The sequence below is a fragment of the Mobula hypostoma genome, chromosome 4, assembly GCF_963921235.1.
Source record: "Mobula hypostoma chromosome 4, sMobHyp1.1, whole genome shotgun sequence".
In the NCBI taxonomy this organism is placed as follows: domain Eukaryota; kingdom Metazoa; phylum Chordata; class Chondrichthyes; order Myliobatiformes; family Myliobatidae; genus Mobula; species Mobula hypostoma.
In genome coordinates this window covers 6,657,498-6,680,627 of record NC_086100.1, presented here as the reverse complement: position 1 = coordinate 6,680,627, position 23,130 = coordinate 6,657,498, and the positions used below count along the sequence as shown (strand labels likewise).

The 23,130-nt window shown below is 48.4% G+C and overlaps 1 protein-coding gene across 3 annotated transcripts in view; it reads left to right on the top strand.

The window, feature by feature from the left end:
* Window positions 1–23,130, top strand: part of LOC134345106 (phospholipase D1-like) — a 265,323-nt gene that overhangs the window by 213,489 nt on the left and 28,704 nt on the right. For all 3 annotated transcript variants that reach the window (XM_063045276.1, XM_063045277.1, XM_063045275.1), the window contains 3 exons: window positions 5,155–5,265; window positions 7,345–7,433; window positions 22,311–22,424. In XM_063045276.1, coding sequence (XP_062901346.1) covers window positions 5,155–5,265; window positions 7,345–7,433; window positions 22,311–22,424 — 314 coding nt within the window. The remainder of the gene's footprint in view (window positions 1–5,154; window positions 5,266–7,344; window positions 7,434–22,310; window positions 22,425–23,130) is intronic.

Below are 23,130 nucleotides of genomic sequence, written 5' to 3'. Positions count from 1 at the left end.
TATCCATGTCCAACAGGGTCTTGCAATCGCAAGAGAAACGTTCAAGACAGTCACTCATAGTTACTCTGCATGCTGGTTTCATGCACCAACTCTGATGTCTTCAAATAGCAGGCAGCAGCACGGTCTTCACCCAGGTCAGTTCCTCTGAACCTTCGGCCCGTCCACTGGCTTCTCCTTCTGCTGGCCAGCCGCCAGCTTCACTTTCTCCAAGCCGAGCGCAGGCTTCCCCTTCTCTGACCGGTCTGCGGACTACTCCTTTATCAGCTCATCCACCAGCTTCTCCTTCTCCTGACCAACCGCCGGCTTCGTACTCTGGCCCGTCCACAGCTCAATTATTTCCAAGAAAATATGCAGCTTGATATATTTTCACAAACTCGGCCAAGGCTCACAAGTTTCAATCACACCATAAAAGATAGAATCAGAATTAGGCCATTCAGCCCATCGAGCCTGCTCTTCCATTCCATCATGGCTGATTTATTACCCCTTTCAACCCCATTCTCCTGCCTTCTCCCCGTAACCTTCGGCATCCTGACATAATCAAGAATCTATCAATCTCTGCCTTAAATATACCCAATGACTTGGCCCCCAAAGCTCTCTGTGGCAATGACAGATTCAGCACGCTCTGACTAAAGGCACTCAACCACACAATGCTCCAGTCCACCCAGCTGAAAATAGGTACCGGCAAATGCTGGGGGTTAACCTCACGATAGACTGGCGTCCTATCTGGGGGGAGTCTCGTACTCTAAGTCACTTCACACCACAGAAACCGGCCTAAGCACCAGCCTGATGGGCCACAAGGTTCGGGACAGACTTTGACTTTTTGATAGTACCGGTGGGGATGGGTCTGTCACTGTATAACACCGGGGTAGGGTACCGGTGGGGACGGGTCTGTCACTGTATATCACCAGGGTACGGTACCGTTGGGGATGGGTCTGTCAGTGTATAATGCTGGGGTACGGTACTGGTGGGGACGGGTCTGTCGCCGTGTGACACCGGGGTACGGTACCGGTGGAGACGGGTCTGTCACTGTATAATACCGGGGTACGGTACCATTGGGGACGGGTCTGTCGCCGTGTGACACCGGGGTATGGTACCGGTGGGGACGGGTCTGTCACTGTATAACACTGGGGTACAGTGGAAATGAGGACGGGTCTGTCACTATATAACACTGGGGTACAGTGGAAATGAGGACAGGTCTGTCACTGTATAACACTGGGGTACAGTGGAAATGAGGACAGGTATAACACTGGGGTACAGTGGAAATGAGGACAGGTATAACACTGGGGTACAGTGGAAATGAGGACAGGTCTGTCACTGTATAACACTGGGGTACAGTGGAAATGAGGACAGGTCTGTCACTGTATAACACCGGGGTATGGTGGAAATGAGGACAGGTCTGGCGCTGTATAACACCGGGGTGCAGTGGAAATGAGGACCGGTCTGTCACTGTATAACACCAGGGTACAGTGGAAATGAGGACAGGTCTGGTGCTGTATAACACTGGGGTACAGTAGAAATGAGGACAGGTCTGTCACTGTATAACACTGGGGTACAGTAGAAATGAGGACAGGTCTGTCACTGTATAACACCGGGGTACGGTACCGGTGGGGACAGGTCTGTCACTGTATAACACCGGGGTACGGTACCGGTGGGGACAGGTCTGTTACTGTAAAACACTGGGGTACAGTGGAAATGAGGACAGGTCTGTCACTGTATAACACCGGGGTACGGTACCGATGGGGACAGGTCTGTCACTGTATAACACCGGGGTACAGTGGAAATGAGGACGGGTCTGTCACTGTATAACACTGGAGTACAGTGGAAATGAGGACAGGTCTGGCGCTGTATAACACTGGGGTACAGTAGATATGAGGACAGGTCTGTCACTGTATAACACTGGGGTACAGTGGAAATGAGGACAGGTCTGTCACTGTATAACACTGGGGTACAGTGGAAATGAGGACAGGTCTGTCACTGTATAACACCGGGGTACAGTAGAAATGAGGACGGGTCTGTCACTGTATAACACTGGGGTACAGTGGAAATGAGGACAGGTCTGTCACTGTATAACACTGGGGTACAGTGGAAATGAGGACGGGTCTGTCACTGTATAACACTGGGGTACAGTGGAAATGAGGACGGGTCTGTCACTGTATAACACGGGGGTACAGTGGAAATGAGGACGGGTCTGTCACTGTATAACACTGGGGTACAGTGGAAATGAGGACGGGTCTGTCACTGTATAACACTGGGGTACGGTGGAAATGAGGACGGGTCTGTCACTGTATAACACCGGGGTACAGTGGAAATGAGGACGGGTCTGTCACTGTATAACACCGGGGTACAGTGGAAATGAGGACGGGTCTGTCACTGTATAAGACGGGGGTACAGTGGAAATGAGGACGGGTCTGTCACTGTATAACACCGGGGTACGGTGGAAATGAGGACGGGTCTGTCACTGTATAACACTGGGGTACGGTGGAAATGAGGACGGATCTGTCACTGTATAACACAGGGGTACGGTGGAAATGAGGACAGGTCTGTCACTGTATAACACCGGGGTACGGTGGAAATGAGGACGGGTCTGTCACTGTATAACACTGGGGTACGGTGGAAATGAGGCCGGATCTGTCACTGTATAACACAGGGGTACGGTGGAAATGAGGACAGGTCTGTCACTGTATAACACCGGGGTACGGTGGAAATGAGGACGGGTCTGTCACTGTATAACACTGGGGTACGGTGGAAATGAGGCCGGTTCTGTCACTGTATAACACGGGGGTACGGTGGAAATGAGGACAGGTCTGTCACTGTATAACACCGGGGTACGGTGGAAATGAGGACAGGTCTGTCACTGTATAACACCGGGGTACAGTGGAAATGAGGACAGGTCTGTCACTGTATAACACTGGGGTACAGTGGAAATGAGGACGGGTCTGTCACTGTATAACACTGGGGTACGGTGGAAATGAGGACGGATCTGTCACTGTAGAGTGTGAGGGTGCAGTGCATTAGCAGTGTGGAGAAGCCAGCCTGTGCTGTGTAATGTTTGCTGTTGTACTCAGTGTGAGTGTGGGTTGTGAGGAGGATGCTGTGTGGCTTTGTTGGGTGCGGACAGCTTGGGTGAGTGGGCGAAGACCTGGCAGATGGAGGATAATGTGGGATAACTGGGAGTTCATCCACCGGTGAAATTTAGAAACAGTGAGAGGTGATGGTGTTGAGAGGGAACTGAGTGAATGTCACCCGAGGAACTGGTTCAGTACGTGACTGGGAAGGCAAACAGTGCACAGCTCTTTGTTAGGGGAGGGATGAAGTTTCCAGGAAATGACATCTTGCTGCACTTATATTGGGTCCTGCTGAGACCGGGGAATAATCTGGTCTCTTTTTTAACCCGTTATTTTTGATGGATAAAAGTTCATCTTTATTTCTCAAATATCCTTTTAATTAAGTCATACCACAGGTATTGTAAATATCTGTTCTGCACAGTCCGGAGTCGCACCGCAATCTTGTCCAATTGAGCAATGACAATACAGTTCTCTTCTGTTCTTTTCCACATCGAAACATAATGTTTTTTTTCATTGAGGTTGGATGTGACTGCAACTAGGAGTCATGGGTGAAGGGTGAAAGTTGAAAAGTTTAAGGGGAGCATGAGGGGAAACTTCTTTATTCAGAGGGTCATGAGAGTGTGGAATGAGTTGCCAGCACGTGCTGCATACGAACTCGATTTCAACATTTAAGAGAAGTTTGGATAGGTACATGGATGGTAGGAGTATGGAGGGCTATGGTCTGGGTGCAGGTCGATGGGAGTTTAAATAGTTTCAGCATGGACTAGATGGGCCAAAGGTTCAGTTTCTGTGCTGTGTATCATTAGTGTCAATATCTGACACAGCCTGAGGATGCATTGGGGGCAGCCCGCGAGAGTCACCACACTTCCCGCGCCAGCATTGCATGCCCACAACTCTGTAACCCCTAACCTGTACATCATCGGACTGTGGGAGCGTACGGGAGTACACACACAAAGGAATCCCACGCAGGGAGAACATGCAAACTCCTTACACACAGCATCAGGAATTGAACCCTGATCTACCGATTACTGGTGTGTGATAACCATGCTGTTACCATAACGCCCGTTCGTTGTCATGTTTAGAAGTACACTGTGATTGTGAGAAGCTCGTTGCTGTATAGACAACATGGAGTAGAAATTGCTCAAGACTGTGAAGAAAAGGTCTCTGCAAAGCCAGACTTTAGTGCAAATCGGACAGTCAGAGACAAGTCCACGGTCGCGTAAGAGTTGGTCCTTAGTGTTCTGTTGCTTGGGAGGGTTAGAGCTGTACCGGTCAGTTCAAGAACTGAATGGTTGAAGGGAAGTAGCTGTTCCTGAACCTGGTGTCCGATGGTAGCTCTGAGAAGAACACAGTAATGTAGTGGTTGGCGCCACGCTATTACAGCTTGGGCGTGTTCTGGAGCTCGGAACAGACTCTTCTGACCCAACAATCTGCACTACCCAGCAACCCACCCATTTAACACGAACCTCAGGGATTTGCACACTCTTCCTTTCAGTGCTCTGGTTTCATGCCACAGTCCAAATACGTGGCAGATTAATTGGTCATTGTGAGGATTGTCCCGTGATTAGGCTAGTGTTAAATGGGTGGGTTGCTGGGCAGTGAGGTTGTGCCTGTTCTGAGCTGTACCTGTAAATAAAACTAAAGCGGACATGGCTCAGATGGTGGGCGTTCTTGGTGACGGATGCCACGTCCTAGAGGCAGTACCTCCTATACATCAAGTGAAGTTTATTGTCATTTAACGATGTACTGTACATGTATACCGTCAAATGAGACAATGCTTCTCCAAACTAGGCTGTAAATACACATAACGCACAATAAGAATAAAATCTACAAATGAATTACACATAAATAAAGTAAATTGCGTAAATTAAATACCGTAGGGTACACTATAGTGCCATGATGTGGCCAGGAGCTCAGAAGCCTAACGAACTCGTGGAATAAGCCGTTTCCCATCCTGACCAATTTTGTCATTATGCATTACTTTCCTGTCTGATGGTAGAATGGCAAAGAAGTTGCATGCTGGCAATCTTTGCCACGTTTTCTCTCCCTTACTGTCCTTGATCCACTCACACCTCTCTTTGCTTCCCAGGTGTTGAGATCAGCTGCAGACTGGTCGTGCGGAATCAAATATCACGAAGAATCCATCCACAAAGCTTACGTTAACGTGATTCAGCACAGCAAACACTACATCTACATAGAGGTATGGAACGACAGCACATCTCTCCGTCATCGGCAGACACATCTCAAAGTCAAAGTACATTTATTATCAAAGCATGTTTACTTTATACAACACTGAGATTTGTTTCCATACAGATAGTTATGAAGACAAATCTGGAACATTGCATACAGTTCTGGCCACTCTATTATAGAAGGGATTTGTGAGCGGGCAGGTTGCTCTCTGGAATAGAGGGCATGTGTTGTGATGGGAAGTTAGACCAACTTGGGTTCTTTTTTCTGGGGTGGCAGAAGCCAAAGGGAGCTCTAATAGATCTTTGTAAGATTATGAGAGGCATAGATAGATAGACAGTATCTTTTTCCCAGATGTTGAAACATCCAGTACCAGAGGACATGCATTTAATTTCAAAGGAGATGTGAGGGGTAAGTCTTTTCACTCAGAGAGTGGTGGGTGCCTGGGGTGGTAGAGGCAGATGCATTAGCGACTTTTAGGAGACATTTAGATAGGCACATGAATGTGAGGAAAATGGAAGGATATGGACCTTGTGTAGACAGAAAGGATGAGTTTAGTCAGCCATTTGATTACTAATGTAATTGGTTTGGCACAATATTGTGGGCGAAGGGCCTGTTCCCGTGTCAAACTGTTCCTATCCCCTGCTCATCCTAAAGGAGGCCGGGAGAATTATTAATTTATTTACTCGGAGATACAGCATGGAGCAGATCCTTCTGGCCCAACGAGCCGCATCACCCAGCAAATCGCCTATTTAATCCCAGGATAATTTACAATGACCAGTTAACCTGCTAACCAGTATGTCCTGATGATGGGTCTTAGCTCAAAATGTTGACTGTCAATTTCCTTTGATAGACGCCAAACCTTATCTGCCTTCAGATTTGCAGTACTGTACAAAAGTTTTAGGGGTATTTGTCTGTAGCTAGGGCACCTAACGGTTTAGCACAGTACTGTACTTGTCAACGTGGAGCGGACGAGTTTGTCAGTCCGGCAGGAGCAAAGGATGTTGGGAATGGGGATGGTGGAGAATGGGGATGTTGGGAGTGGGGAGGGTGGAGTGCTGTGGGAGGGGTGTGGGACAGGGGACAGAGGAGGAGTGCCAGGAACACCAGGCAAAGTCATTTGATTCCAAATTATCAGTTCATTGATCGACACAGAACGTCTCGCTGGTGTTCACCTCTCCCTCTCCTCTCCTTTCTTTTCCCAACAATGGTTCCTTTCTAACTGCCCCCTTCCCACTCCGAGTTCACAAGAGAGACCAGGTTCTGGTTCAGAATCAGGTTTATCATCACTCACATGTGTCATGAAATTTGTTTTTTTTTGCAGCAGTACAGTGCAATACATAAAATTACTACAGTACTGTGCAAAAGTCTGAGGTACCCTAGCACAGTATATTTTTTTTAATGAATTTATATATATATTTATGAATATATGCCTATGACTTTTGCACAGGACAGTATCGCTGTCATATCTACAACTACCACCAGCCCAGGCAGTGCATTCTAGACACCCACAACTCTCTGTGTAATAAGAAAACTTGCCCCTCACATCTCCTTTGAAATTACCCCTTCTCACCTTAAATGCACGTCCTCTGGTTTTAGACATTCCAACTGACTGTCTACTCTCTCAGGTCAGACAGCATCTATAGAAATGAATCAACAGTTGATGTTTTGGGCCAAGACCCCTCATCAGGACTGCAAGCTCAGAAGGAAGATGCCAGAATAAAAAGGTGTGGGGAGGAAGGGAGGAATACTGTTTCCACACACTTAGCTTCACCTATCACATTCGAACTTTCCTCCTTCCCCTCTACCCACGATTGTATTCTGGCATCTTCACCCTGAGAATGAGGGGCTCATAGGGAATGAGGGGCTTGGGGAATGAAGGTCTCAGGGAATGAAGGGCTGAATGCATAAGGGCTCACAGGGAATAAGGGGCTTGGGGAATGAGGGGCTCGGGGAATGAGGGGCTGAATGCATAAGGGCTCACAGGGAATGAGGGGCTCGGGGAATGAAGGTCTCAGGGAATGAAGGGCTGAATGCATAAGGGCTCACAGTAACAACATGCTCATTGAATGTTCTCTCCTATTCTCCCCAGAACCAATTCTTCATCAGCTGTGCTGACAACAAGTACGTCTTTAATGAGATCGGTGATGCCATTGTGGAGCGGATACTGAAAGCCTACAGGTAATGCTGAAGGAATTTTCCTACATTACATTCCATCTGCCAAGCCCTGTTGCATTCACTTATCAAGAACACAGATCAGTACAGCAGAGCAAGAGAAAAGGCTCGTCGGTCTGCGGTGAGATGAGCACGGTACAGTACCGGTGGGGACGGGTCCGTCACTGTGTAATGCCGGGGTACGGTACCGGTGGGGACGGATCCGTCACTGTGTAATGCCGGGGTACGGTACCGGTGGGGACGGGTCCGTCACTGTGTAACACTGGGGTACGGTACCGGTGGGGATGGATCCGTCACTGTGTAACACTGGGGTACGGTACCGGCGGGGACGGATCCGTCACTGTGTAACGCCGGGGTACAGTACCGGTGGGGACGGATCCGTCACTGTGTAACACCGGGGTACGGTACCGGCGGGGACGGATCCGTCACTGTGTAACGCCTGGGTACAGTACCGGTGGGGACGGATCCGTCACTGTGTAACACCGGGGTACGGTACCAGCGGGGACGGATCCGTCACTGTGTAACGCCTGGGTACAGTACCGGTGGGGACGGGTCCGTCACTGTGTAACACCGGGGTACGGTACTGGCGGGGACGGGTCCGTCACTGTGTAACGCTGGGGAACGGTACCGGTGGGGACGGGTCCGTCACTGTGTAACACCGGGGTACGGTACCGGTGGGGACGGGTCCGTCACTGTGTAACACCGGGGTACGGTACCGGTGGGGACGGATCCGTCACTGTGTAACACTGGGGTACGGTACCGGTGGGGACGGGTCCGTCACTGTGTAACACTGGGGTACGGGTCACTGTGTAACACTGGGGTACGGTACCGGTGGGGACGGATCCGTCACTGTGTAACACCGGGGTACGGTACCGGCAGGGACGGATCCGTCACTGTGTAACGCCTGGGTACAGTACCGGTGGGGACGGATCCGTCACTGTGTAACACCGGGGTACGGTACCGGCGGGGACGGATCCGTCACTGTGTAACGCCTGGGTACAGTACCGGTGGGGACGGGTCCGTCACTGTGTAACACCGGGGTACGGTACCGGCGGGGACGGGTCCGTCACTGTGTAACGCTGGGGAACGGTACCGGTGGGGACGGGTCCGTCACTGTGTAACACCGGGGTACGGTACCGGTGGGGACGGGTCTGTCACTGTGTAACACCGGGGTACGGTACCGGTGGGGACGGATCCGTCACTGTGTAACACTGGGGTACGGTACCGGTGGGGACGGGTCCGTCACTGTGTAACACTGGGGTACGGGTCACTGTGTAACACTGGGGTACGGTACCGGTGGGGACGGATCCGTCACTGTGTAACACTGGGGTACAGTACCGGTGGGGACGGATCCGTCACTGTGTAACACTGGGGTACGGTACTGGTGGGGACGGGTCTGTCACTGTGTAACACCGGGGTACGGTACCGGTGGGGACGGGTCCGTCACTGTGTAACGCCGGGGTACAGTACCGGTGGGGACGGGTCTGTCACTGTGTAACACCGGGGTACGGTACCGGTGGGGACGGGTCTGTCACTGTGTAACACCGGGATACGGTACCGGTGGGGACGGGTCTGTCACTGTATTACACCGGGGTACGGTACCGGTGGGGACAGGTCTGTCACTGTGTAACACTGGGGTATGGTACCGGTGGGGACGGGTCTGTCACTGTGTAACACCGGGATACGGTACCGGTGGGGACGGGTCTGTCACTGTGTAACACCGGGGTATGGTACCGGTGGGGACGGGTCTGTCACTGTGTAACACCGGGGTACAGTACCGGTGGGGACGGGTCTGTCACTGTGTAACACCGGGATACGGTACCGGCAGGGACGGGTCTGTCACTGTATTACACCGGGGTACGGTACCGGTGGGGACAGGTCTGTCACTGTGTAACACTGGGGTATGGTACCGGTGGGGACGGGTCTGTCACTGTGTAACACCGGGATACGGTACCGGTGGGGACGGGTCTGTCACTGTGTAACACCGGGGTATGGTACCGGTGGGGACGGGTCTGTCACTGTGTAACACCGGGATACGGTACCGGTGGGGACGGGTCTGTCACTGTGTAACACCGGGGTACGGTACCGGTGGGGACGGGTCTGTCACTGTGTAACACTGGGGTATGGTACCTGTGGGGACAGGTCTATCACTACCAGTTTCTTTGTAGAAATTATTTTCACTTTGACACGAAAAGTCTTTTTCTATTGATCAGTGGCAAAAAAAGCCAAACTAAGTCCACTGTGGTTCAATGTTGTAAACAATAAAACATGAAAGCTTCCAGAGGGCGGGGGTGGGTTCGTGGAGACCGGGATACAGTCCTGTGCATTGGGGCCTCTAAACCCAATGGTGATACAACCTGATTGAATTCTGTCTATGGTGCATCTGTAGAAATCTGTGAGAGTCCTTGCATCACATGCCAAGCCTCCTCCCTGATGATAGCAATGAAAAGTGGACATGTCCTGGATGGTGGCTTATGCTGCCTTCTTCAGGCTCCGACTTTTGACGATATCCGCGATGGTCATCTCTAAACAGTGACGTGCAACTTTCAGCTGTGAGAGAGGCAGCAGACACAGGGGAGAACACCACCTCTTGCCCATTCCCCTTCAAAGTCACCCGCCCAACCTGACTGGGAAATATGTACCTTTCTTTCATTGTCAATGGGTTTAAACCCTCTCGAGGAGCACCTTCCCCAGAAGGAGTACGGCAGTTCAGGAAGATGGCTCACCCTACCTTCTCATGGGGTAGTTGGAGACTGGTGATATATTCAACATCAATGCTAGGATCTGGCTTTCAGTTATAGCTCCCAAGTTCCATTGTCCCCCATCATTGCAATCATCCCCACATCCGTGTTCCACCATCTTAAAGACAAATGACATTGGCGTAGAATTCAGCCATTTGGCCCATTGAACCTGCCCTGCTATTCCATCATGGCTGATTTATTATCCCTCTCAAGCCAGTTCTCCTGCCTTCTCCCCATAAACTGGACACCCTTACTAATCAATAACCTATCAATCTCTGCTTTAAATTTACCCAATTACTTGGCCTCCACAGCCGCCTGTGGCAATGAATTCCACCGATTCACCACACTCTGGCTGAAGAAATTCCTCCTCATCTCTGTTCTAAATGGACGTCCCTCAATTCTGAGGCTGTGCCTCGTTATGTTACGTACATCCTCTCCATGTTCCCTCTATCCTGGCCTTTCAATATTTGATAGGTTTCAATGAGATCATCCTTTATCAAGTTGCCCTCCTCCTTTCCTTCCTAGCCATATCCTGCCTCTCACCCCCTGCAGCAACCCCAACCCCACTCCTGCTTCCCAGAGCTCTCATCCCACTGCTCAGCCCAACTCTGCCCTTCCTGAGAGTGAAACAGTTTCCAAATCTGGGAACACAGGAGACCCTGCAGATGCTGAAAATCCAGAGCAACACTCACAAAATGCTGGAGGAACTCAGCAGGTCAGGCAGCATCCATGGAAATGAATAAACAGTCAGCATTTTGGGCCAATACTTTTCATCGGGACTGGAAAGGAAGGGAGGAAAGACACCGGAATAGGAAGGTGGCAAAAGGGGTGAGAGCATAGGGTGGCAGATGATGGGTGAATCCAAGTGCGAGGGAGGGAGGAAATGAAGTAACAAGCTGGAGGTGATCAATGTAAAGGGCTGAAGAAGAAGGAATCTGACAGGAGATGAGAGTGTGTCACGGGAGAAAGGGAAGGTAGAGGGACACCAGAGGTGATAGGCAAGTGAGGAGAAGAGGTAAGAGCCCACAGTGGGAAAATGAAGAAGAGGGAAGTGGGGGGTGAAATCAATGTTCATGCCATCAGATTGGAGGCTACCAAGATGGATTATGAGGTGTTGCTCCTCCAACACAAGAGTGGCCTCATCGTGGCGGAACAGGAGACCATGGACCAACGTGTCAGAATGGGAACGGGGATAGGAACTGACATGGTTCTGGAATTTTTTCTCTCCTTCAGGGAAGTCTGTTTTTTCCTTGTACCGTCTCCAAAGGCTCGATGTCTGTTTTTGTACATTACATCATGCAGAGTGTGTGAAATCTAGCCAGATTTAAAACAACTTCCCCTCTGTTCATTTCTGTTCCCCTGAGGCTGCCGCTAGTCCTGGGATTGCTTGCTCTGTGCCTGTCTACCAAACTTGGCAGGTTGAGTCGGTGGTGAAGAAGGGAAATGCAATGTTAACGTTCAATTTCAGAGGACGAGAATATAAAAACAAGGATGTGATTCTGAGGCTTTATAAGTCAGATCACATTTGGAGTTTTGCGAGCAGTTTTGGGCCCCTTATCCAAGTAAAGATGCGCTGGCTTGGGAGAGGGTTCAGAGGAGGTACATAAGAATCACTTTGGGAATGAAAGGGTTAATGGATGAGGAGTGTTTGGGCTCTGGGCCTGCACTTGCTGGAGTTCAGAGGAATGAGAGGAAATCACATTGAAGCCTATTGAATATTGAAAGGCCTAGACAGAGTGGATACGGATAAGTTGTTTCCTATATTGGTAGGGTCCAGGATCAAAGTTCAAAGTCGATTTATTATCAAAGGATCTATATTATATGCAACCTTGAGGTACATCTCCTTGCAGGCAGGCACAAAATTTAGGACCAGAGCGCACAGCCTCAGAATAGAGGGATGTCCATTTAGAACAGAGATAAGAAAGAACTTTTTTAGCCAGAGAGTGGCGAATCTGTGGAATTCATTGCCACGGACAGCTGAGGATGCAAAATCATTGGGTATATTTAAAGCACAGGTTGATGGGTTCTTGATTAATCATGGTGTCAAAGGTCACGGGGAGAAGGCAGGAGAATGGGGTTGAGAAGGTTCATAAATCAGCCATGATGGACTGGTGGAGCAGGCTCAATGGGCCAAATGGCTTAATTCTGCATCTATGTCTCATGGTCTTTTGTCCCTAATTCCCTTTTTGTAACAAAACTACAGCAGTTTATTCACTCACAAATCCACCCATTAGAGGTACTTATCCAGAGCGCTGTGTACACAGGGTCCTCAGCATTGTCAATGGTCCCTCCCGTCCATCCAGCAATCTCTTAGACCCCCTACCATCAGGCAGAAGGTACCGTAGCGTTAGGACAAGGACTGTTAGGATGGGAAACAGCTTCTTCCCCCAGGCCCTGAGACCACTGAACTCTCTGCCAGGTCTCATCATGTACAAAGCGCCAGTAGTATTATTATGTTTACTTTTTAGCATGTGTCATTAATTATTTGTTAACTTATTTGTGGTAACATTATGTGTTGAGTGTGTGAGTTATATGTACGTTGTTTTGTTTGGTGAAGACTTTTGCATAGTACCGTATAATTACTTGTGTATTTAATTAAATATAATTTGGTGAATAGGTTTGTGATTGTCACATGAAGGGAAGTACTGTAAAAAAACTTTGTTCTGCATGCCGTCCATACATCATTTCATCTGATCAGTGCATTGAGGTTGTTGAAGGGAAAACAATAACCGAATGCATAATAAAGTGTTACTGTCGCAGAGGAAGGGCAGAGGAGGCAGATATAAGCTGCAAGGCCATATTGAGCAGGATTATGAGGTTAAGAGTCCATCGTATCACATTAGGGAACCATTCAATAGTCTGATAACAATGGCGTAGAGGCTGTCCTCAAGCCTGGCGGTACGTACTTTCAGACTTTTGTATCTTCTGCCCGATGGGAGGCGGGAGAAGAGAGAATGCCCGGGGGGGGGGGTGCCTTACCAAGACAGAAGGAAGTGTAGACAGAAACATCAGGGTCTACCATGGTAACCTCTGCCTCAACGATTCTGAATGATTGCCCCTCCACTCCCCTGAGAGGAAGAGTCTCCTCACTGCGTTAACTGGGTGGACTCTTCTTTCTAAACATGAACCCTTGGCTCTGGATTCTCGTGCAGCACAGCAGTGTGATTGTAGCATAATGCTCAATAATGCCAGGGTTCAGAAGATCAGAGTTCAGTTCGTAAGGAGTTTGTCTGTTCTCCCCATGACCATGTGAGTTTCCCCCCGATGCTTCAGTTTCCTCCCACATTACAAAGCTGTATGAGTTCGGGTAAGTTAGGTGTGGGCATGCTGTGTTGGTGCCGGGGGCACGGTGACACTCGTGGGCATCCACCAGCACATTCTCGGACTGAGTTGGTCATTGAAGCAGGCAACACATTACTCTGTTTTGATGTACGTGTTACAAGCAAAGCTAATCTTTAATCCATTGGAAGACTCTTCTCCACACCCACCTGTAAAACAGTGCCCTGAGGGGCCTGGTTCAATGTCTGTTTGATGTTTGATAGATCCATAAGGCTATACGACTATCAGGCACAGGAGCAGAATCAGACCATTAGACTGCTCTGCCATTCGATGGCTGATTTATTATCCCTCTCAACCTTACTCACAATAGTCATAGTCATAGTCATAGTCATACTTTATTGATCCCGGGGGAAATTGGTTTTCGTTACAGTTGCACCATAAATAATAAATAGTAATAGAACCATAAATAGTTAAATAGTAATATGTAAATTATGCCAGTAAATTATGAAATAAGTCCAGGACCAGCCTATCGGCGCAGGGTGTCTGACCCTCCAAGGGAGGAGTTGTGAAGTTTGATGGCCACAGGCAGGAATGACTTCCTATGACGCTCAGTGTTACATCTCGGTGGAATGAGTCTCTGGCTGAATGTACTCCTGTGCCCAACCAGTACATGATGTAGTGGATGGGAGACTTGTCCAAGATGGCATGCAACTTAGACAGCATCCTCTTTTCAGACACCACCGTCAGAGAGTCCAGTTCCATCCCCACAACATCACTGGCCTTCCGAATGAGTTTGTTGATTCTGTTGGTGTCTGCTACCCTCAGCCTGCTGCCCCAGCACACAACAGCAAACATGATAGCACTGGCCACCACAGACTGCAGACTGCACCACAGGATGTAATAGTGTCGCACGTTACATCTGTCTAAATGTGCAATGTGCAATTTATAGCAATTTATAATAAATATTATGTACAACAGGATAGTCAATATAACATAGAAATACAATTGTATCAGTGTGAGTTAATCAGTCTGATAGCCTGGTGGAGGAAGCTGTCCCGGAGCCTGTTGGTCCTGGCTTTTATACTGCGGTACCATTTCCCAGATGGTAGCAGCTGGAATAGATTGTGGTTGGGGTGACTCAGGTCTCAAATGATCCTTCGGGCCCTTTTTACACACCTGTCTCTGTAAATGTCCTGAATCATGGGAAGTTCACAATTACAGATGCGCTGGGCTGTCCACACCACTCTCTGCAGAGTCCTGCAATTGAGGGAAGTACAGTTCCCGTACCAGGCAGTGATGCAGCCAGTCAGCATGCTCTCAATTGTGCCCCTGTAGAAAGTTCTTAAGATCTGGGGGCCTATACCAAATTTCTTCACCCATCTGAGGTGAAAGGTGTGCTGCTGGGCCTTTTTTACCACACAGCCACTATGTACAGACCATGTGAGATCCTAGGTGATGTCTATGCTGAGGAATTTAAAGCTGTTCACCCTCTCAACCACAGATCCACTGATGTCTATAGGGGTTAGCCCATCTCCATTCCTCCTGTACCAGTTGCTATGTTTTTACGACTTTGAGGGAAAGGCTGTTTTCTTAACACCATTGTGTCAGGGTGATGACTTCTTCTCTGTAGGCTGCCTCGTTATTATTTGAGATTAGGCCAATCAGCAAATGTAATTAGCAGATAGGAGCTATGGGTGGCAACACAGTCATAAGTATTCAGAGAGTAAAGGAGTGGGGTTTAGTACACAGCCCTGGGGGCTCCTGTGTTGAGAGTCAGAGGGGTGGAGGTGAGGGAGCCCACTCTTACCACCTGCTGGCAATCTGACAGGAAGTCCAGGATCCAGCTGCACAAGGCAGGGTGAAACCCGAGGTTTCTGAGTTTCTTGTTGAGCCTGGAAGGAATTATGTTGTTGAATGCTGAACTGTAGTCCAAGAACAGCATTCTCACATAAGCATATTAACAATAAGTATTAAGAACATGAGATGAAGTGTCCTTGAAAGCAGAGCCGGATTATCCTAGTAGCAAAAGTAGCATATGCTATGGGCCCCAAATTTTCGAGGGCCCCGCCCGCACTAAATGCTAGCAAGCTGCAGTCTGGTAAAATCGGCATCTCACTGTATTCTCATGACTGTTAGAGTGAGTTTTGGGTAGACAATTCATTTACACTTAAATAAATGACTTCAGGCATCAGTTTTCTGTTCTTTGACAAAGTACTGTGGATTGAGTTCATAACAATGTATTTCGTAAAAGCTGTGAACCCAGTTTCATTTCTAACAATGCATCTCTGGCACCTCTGAGACAAGAATGCTAAATTTACGGGTAATTGCGAAGACACCATATCTATGCTATTTGAATATGAATTCTCTTCTAAATTAGCACGTAACATACCAAATAATGTATTATGGATTTTAACGTGCATTCCTAAAGGCCATGAATGCCAGTTTAGACATACTGGCACTGGTAGAATGAATTTAATCAAAAGATGTGAAAGCTTCAAAGAATTATCTATACTTGTCCTTTGAACTGTGAACTGTCCTTTGTGTTCAGGAAATAAATATTGAGCCACAATCACAAGGCGGTTAGACCTGTTCTGCCAGGAGTCTCTGCCTGTTGTAACCTAGTTTTATCGAATAAGGAAATTGCCTTGTACCTACCGGTGATGCAACGCTGTGTGATTTCATCTGCACCACAACAACGCGGATCTGGCAACGTTGCTGTTTTCATGTGGGGGGAGCTGCATGCTGCATGGTAAAGTACGTGTGTGCAGGCGGGTGTTGGCTCCTTGTTGTGTCATGGTGACCTTTGTGCTATCTCCCATGCTCCCAAGCCGCGGCAACGTGCGCGGTTACGGTGCACCCTCCAGCGGTGCCGCGGTGAGCCTGCGACAAGGGATGTGCGACTCAACAGTTTTATGTGACCCAGTTCATGATTCCTCATTTTCAAAACTGAAAAGGATTAAAAATGAACTAAGGAGCACCATGGGTCAAAACAGATTGAACAATCTCACTCTAATGAGCATTGAACATGAACTTCTGCGTGAAATAGACATTTCCAGTATCATCAACAAATTTGCCCATGCTAAATCTAGAAAATCTAACTTCTAAATTGAAGTTTTGTTACTTTTGACATTTGAAATTGATACCTACATGTAAGTAATACTATTACTGAAGTGTCAGACATTTGTCGTATTATCTGGCTGTATAGCAAATTTAAAAATGGAATTACTTTTCTATGCAAGTAAATAATTTATGTTTTTATACTTATGTGCATTTTTTAAATTTAGGGCCTCTTTATAACATATGTTACAGGCCCCGCACTAGCTTAATCCGGCCCTACTTGAAATTGAATCTATAAGTTGTGGGATCTTTTCAGTAATGGGATGAGTGAAGTTATCCCTTTTGGTTCAGTAACCTGATGGTTGAGGGGCAATAACTGTTCCTGAACCTGGTGGTGTGGGACCTGATGGTCGAGGGGTAATAACTGTTTCTGAACCTGGTGGTGTGGGACCTGATGGTCGAGGGGTAATAACTGTTCCTGAACCTGGTGGTGTGGGACCTGATGGTCGAGGGGTAATGACTGTTCCTGAACCTGGTGGTGTGGGACCTGATGGTCGAGGGGTAATGACTGTTCCTGAACCTGGTGGTGTGGGACCTGATGGTCGAGGGGTAATGACTGTTCCTGAACCTGGTGGTGTGGGACCTGATGGTCGAGGGGTAATGACTGTTCCTGAACCTGGTGGTGTGGGACCTGATGGTCGAGGGGTAATGACTGTTCCTGAACCTGGTGGTGTGGGACCTGATGGTCGAGGGGTAATGACTGTTCCTGAACCTGGTGGTGTGGGACCTGATGGTCGAGGGGTAATGACTGTTCCTGAACCTGGTGGTGTGGGACCTGATGGTCGAGGGGTAATGACTGTTCCTGAACCTGGTGGTGTGGGACCTGATGGTCGAGGGGTAATGACTGTTCCTGAACCTGGTGGTGTGGGACCTGATGGTCGAGGGGTAATGACTGTTCCTGAACCTGGTGGTGTGGGACCTGATGGTCGAGGGGTAATGACTGTTCCTGAACCTGGTGGTGTGGGACCTGATGGTCGAGGGGTAATGACTGTTCCTGAACCTGGTGGTGTGGGACCTGATGGTCGAGGGGTAATGACTGTTCCTGAACCTGGTGGTGTGGGACCTGATGGTCGAGGGGTAATGACTGTTCCTGAACCTGGTGGTGTGGGACCTGATGGTCGAGGGGTAATGACTGTTCCTGAACCTGGTGGTGTGGGACCTGATGGTCGAGGGGTAATGACTGTTCCTGAACCTGGTGGTGTGGGACCTGATGGTCGAGGGGTAATGACTGTTCCTGAACCTGGTGGTGTGGGACCTGATGGTCGAGGGGTAATGACTGTTCCTGAACCTGGTGGTGTGGGACCTGATGGTCGAGGGGTAATGACTGTTCCTGAACCTGGTGGTGTGGGACCTGATGGTCGAGGGATAATGACTGTTCCTGAACCTGGTGGTGTGGGACCTGATGGTCGAGGGGTAATGACTGTTCCTGAACCTGGTGGTGTGGGACCTGATGGTCGAGGGGTAATGACTGTTCCTGAACCTGGTGGTGTGGGACCTGATGGTCGAGGGGTAATGACTGTTCCTGAACCTGGTGGTGTGGGACCTGATGGTCGAGGGGTAATGACTGTTCCTGAACCTGGTGGTGTGGGACCTGATGGTCGAGGGGTGATAACTGTTCCTGAACCTGGTGGTGTGGGACCTGATGGTTGAGGGGTGATAACTGTTCCTGAACCTGGTGGTGTGGGACCTGATGGTCGAGGGGTATTAACTGTTCCTGAACCTGGTGGTGTGGGACCTGAAGCTTCTGTACCTTCTTCCATGGTATGTGTTTCCATACCAGGCCATCATGCAACCAGTCTGAATATTCTCTACTCTGCATCTATAGAGGTTTGTCTAAGTTTTAAGTGACTTTACATAAACTTCCAAGGAAGAAGAGGTGTTGTCATACCTTCTTACAGCAGTACACAATTATATAGTTTGCAGGACTTCATAAAACACATTATTTACAAATTTAAATTATAATAATGATCGCTGTCTAAGTCACACTTGAGCCCATTGGACCCATGGACGCTGCCATCTTCTTCTCCAAGGATACACAGACACAGTTGTAACCCTGGGAGAGGGTCAGGCCATCAGTTCGGGCAGGACCCCTGACTACCCAGCACCCTTTCCCCTTTGTTTGTTTTTCCAAAACCTTGGCTGCACATTTCACATCAAAGTTGCTGGTGAACGCAGCAAGCCAAGCAGCATCTCTAGGAAGAGGTACAGTCGACGTTTCGGGCCGAGACCCTTCCTCAGGAAGTAGTCCTCCTGGAGATGCTGCCTGGCCTGCTGCGTTCACCATCAACTTTGATGTGTGTTGTTTGAATTTCCAGCATCTGCAGAATTCCTCGTGTCTGCACATTTCACATGCATTTTGTATTATATTTATTAACTTATTAATGGTAATATTTTGTTTTGTGTGTTGTGTGTGATTTATGTATTGTGGGTTCACCATGTTCTGGAGGAACAATGTTCTGTTTGGTTGTATAAATGTACAGTCAGATGACGATAAACCTGAACTTGAAAACACTACGCAACAATCAAGGCTTTATAAAACTATCAAACTATCATGCAGACACACTACCACTGATGGGATGAACATCGATTACTCCATCTGCTCCTTTCCCCTTCCCTCTTCTTCTGTTCCCCACTCTTCCCTCTTAACTCCTCTCACCAGCCTATCAACACCCTCTGGGTCCCCTCCTCCTTCCCTTTCTCCGATGGTCCATTCTCCTCTCCAGCCTTGACCTTTCGCACCCACCTGGCTTTACCTATCACCTTCTAGATTGTCCGCCTGTCCCTCGCCCCACCTTTCAACTCTGGCATCTTCCCGCTTCCCTTCCAATCCTGATTAAGATTGTCGGCCCGAAATGCTGACTGCTTATTCATTTCCATAGATGCTGCCTGCCCTGCTGAGTTCCTCTGGCATTTCGTGTGTGTCGCTCTGGATTTCCAGCATCTGCAGAATCTCTTGTGTCTACAACACATTCAACCCTCCATTTTGCCTGTGGGCACTGTGCTCTCCTTCTTCAAGGACACACAGGATGTTTGTAGCATCAGAAAAAGGGCAGGCAGTCAGTCTGACAGAACCCTCAACTGCCCACAGCCACTGATTAACCCTTCACTTAACTGAAAATTCACTAGTAATCAGGGCTTCAGAAATACTTACAATTTCAATCTGAAATATTATTTCTACCGACAACACATTTCAACCCCCCCCCCACCCCAAGAGGCCACTTTTCCCGGAATCCCCTCATTGTACTGCGAATACCACGTGCTGCTTCTCCAGGGATATCCAGGTATGGTGTAACCCCCCCCCCCCACAACGCCCAGGAGTGGGGCAGACAGTCGGCTTGGCGGCTTGGACAGAACCCTTGCCTGCCCGCCGCCTCTGGTTCACCCCCACCCCCACCCACTCAGACGCCAGAATCAGAATCAAGTTACGTGACTTAAGTGAGGTGAAATGTGTTGTATTGTGGCAGCAATTTAGAACAAAGATATAAAATTACTATAAACTACAAAAACAAATAAATAAATAGTTCATTTCCAAGTTTATTGCCATTCAACAATACACATGCATACCGCCAAACAAAGCAAAATTTTCCGGGACCAAGGTGAACAGCACAGTACATACAGTGGTGCTAGACAGTGTAAACGCTGTCGAATTTTCTCCATTTCTGCATAAATGTGATCAGATCTTCACATAAGTCCTGAAATTAGATAAAGAGAACCCAATTAAATAAATAACACAAAAACATTATACTTGTTCATTTATTTAATGAGAAAAATGATCCAATTTTGGGGCCATTCCTCCTTACAAAACATCTCTGGGATGTTGTGAGCTTCCTTGTATGGACTGCTTGCTTCAGGTCCTTCCACAGCATTTCAATTCATTTCTATCGGGTTAAGGCCAGGACTTTGACTCGGCCATTCCAAAACAAGAATTTTCTTCTTTTTAAACCATTCTGTTGTTGACTTTGTCTCGTCTTTCAGATCATTCTCTTGTTGCAATATCCAACTTCTATTAAGTTTCAGGAGATGGACTGCTACCCTGACAATCTCCTGTAAAATATCTTGACAGAACTTTGAATTCATTGTTCCCACAACGATTGCAAGCTGTCCAGGCCCTGGGGCAGCAAAGCAGCCCCGAACCATGAAGCTCCTTCCACCGTGCTTCACAGTGGGATGAGGTTTTGGTGTTGGTGTGCAGTGCCATTTTCCCTCCAAACACAGCAGTATGTATTTCTGCCAGAAAGTTTAACTTTCGTCTCATCTATCCGGAGAACATTGTCCCAGAAGCATTGTAGAACATCCAGGTGGTCTTTGCAAATTTGAGGCATGCAGCAATGTTTTTTTTGGGAGAGCACTGGTCTGCTCCACGATGTCCTTCTACGAACACCATTCCTGTTCAGTGTTTTTCTCATAGTGAATACATGAGCAGAGACTTTAGCAATTCCTAAAGATCTTTTGCTGTTACCCTTGGGTTCTTTTTCACCAACCTTCAGCACTACATTTTGTGTTCTTGGTGTGATCTCTGCAGGATACCCACTCTTAGGGAGAGTAGCAACAGTACTGAGTTTCCTCCATTTGTAGATAATTTCTCTTACTGTGGACGGATGAACACTCGGGTCTTTAGAAATGCTGTTGTAGCTTTTTGCAGCTTCATGCATCTCTACAATTCTTCTTCTGAGGTCTGCTGAAAGTTGTTTTGATCGAGGCATGGTGCAGATAAACAGATCTTTCTTGAGAAGAGCAGGCTGTGTCAGTAACCTGACCTTGTGTGTCTTTTTTATAGGGCAGGGCACCTCCACAACCTACACCCCCAATCTCATCTCATTGACTGGAGCACCCGACTCCAAACAGCTTTTGTAGAAGGCATTACCCCAGAAGGCATTATCTCTTTATCTAGTTCTAGGACTTACGTGAAGATGTGATCACATTTTAGGTCATATTTATGCAGAAATAGAGAAAATTCTACGGGGTTCACAAACTTTCTAGCACCACTGTATAACTCACACACAACAAAGGCATCCGTTAAGTCTTGCAAGACCATGGATCTGTGCCTGGAAGTCTTCACTCTCCAGGGCGCAGGCCTGGGCAAGGTTGTATGGAAGACCAGCAGTTGCCCATGCTGCAAGTCTCCCCTCTCCATGACACCAATGTTGTCCAAGGGAAGGGCATTAGGACCCATATAGCTTGGCACCAGTGTCGTCGCAGAGCAATGTGTGGTTAAGTGCCTTGCTCAAGGACACAACACACTGCCTCAGCTGGGGCTCGAACTCACGCCCTTCAGGTCGCTAATCGAACGCCTTAACCACTTGGCCACGTGCCCACACACTCACAAACAACACAACACATAAAGTAACATTCCCACAAATAAGTTAACAAATAATAAAATATATCCCAGAAGACTAATAATTACGACATAAGTTAGAAAGTAAACAGCAGAACGCTACTGGCGATTTATACATGATGAGACCCGGGTGGTGGCAGGGAGTTCGGTACTCTCACAGCCTGGGGAAAGAAACATTTCCATCCGAACAGTCTTTGTCCTAAGGCTACGGTACCTCCTGCCTGATGGTAGGGGGTCAAAGAGATTGTTGGACAGATGGGAGGGATGCTAAGGGCCCTGAGTAAGCTGCACTCTGATTAATATCTGGGATGGGTGGAAGAGAGACCCCTCTCAGCAGGTTCTACATTAGCTGCACGGTGCTCCAGGTTCTTCATTTTTAATGTCTTCATATTTTTTCTCCTGTTCCCTTAGGGAGAAGCAGCGGTATCGTGTGTACCTGGTGACTCCGCTGATGCCCGGCTTCGAGGGGGACATAAAGACAGGGGGAGGGACGGCCATTCAAGCTGTGATGCACTTTAACTATAGGTAGGCTGTCTGGCCCTCCCCCGACCCGCGTCCTTCGCTCCCCAATCACTGTACTCATAGCGGATCCTCGTCCACAGTACTAACCTTTTTAGAGGTACAGTGTGTAACATTCCCTACCAGTGCACCAAGCCACACCACCCAGCAGCCCACCGATTTAACCCTAGCCTAATCACAGGACAATTTATAATCACCAATTAACCCACTTACCGGTACGTCTTTGGACTGTGGGAGAATAAGGGAGCCCACACGCTCACAGGAAAGACAGAAACGTTTTTACAGAGAACAGCAGAATGAATTCTGAACTCTGAGCTGTGATAGCGTCGTGCTAACCACGTCGGTACTGTGGCACCCCAAAGCGCTCACCTTTGCCTTCAGAACAGGCTCAGAGGGGGAGAGGGGGGCTGTGGACCGAGCGCTAGGTACGTGGACCAGCACAGTACCGAACGACCTGTTCCTGTGCTCTGTAATTCTTCTGAAACTTCAGCCCCGAATGGATCTCGGGAGCCCTATCTGTCGCTCCCGGAAACTGGTCACATGAGTAGATGGGTCGGTGAATGAGGGGTTGGTGTTCCTGATCAATATCTCTGATGGGTGGAAGATATCCACCTATCTGCGATATTGGGGTTGAGTTCAAGTGTGGGACTGGAGACATTAAACAAGTGGCATTAGACGTGAGATTTTAGACAAGTGATGTTAGATAAGCAAT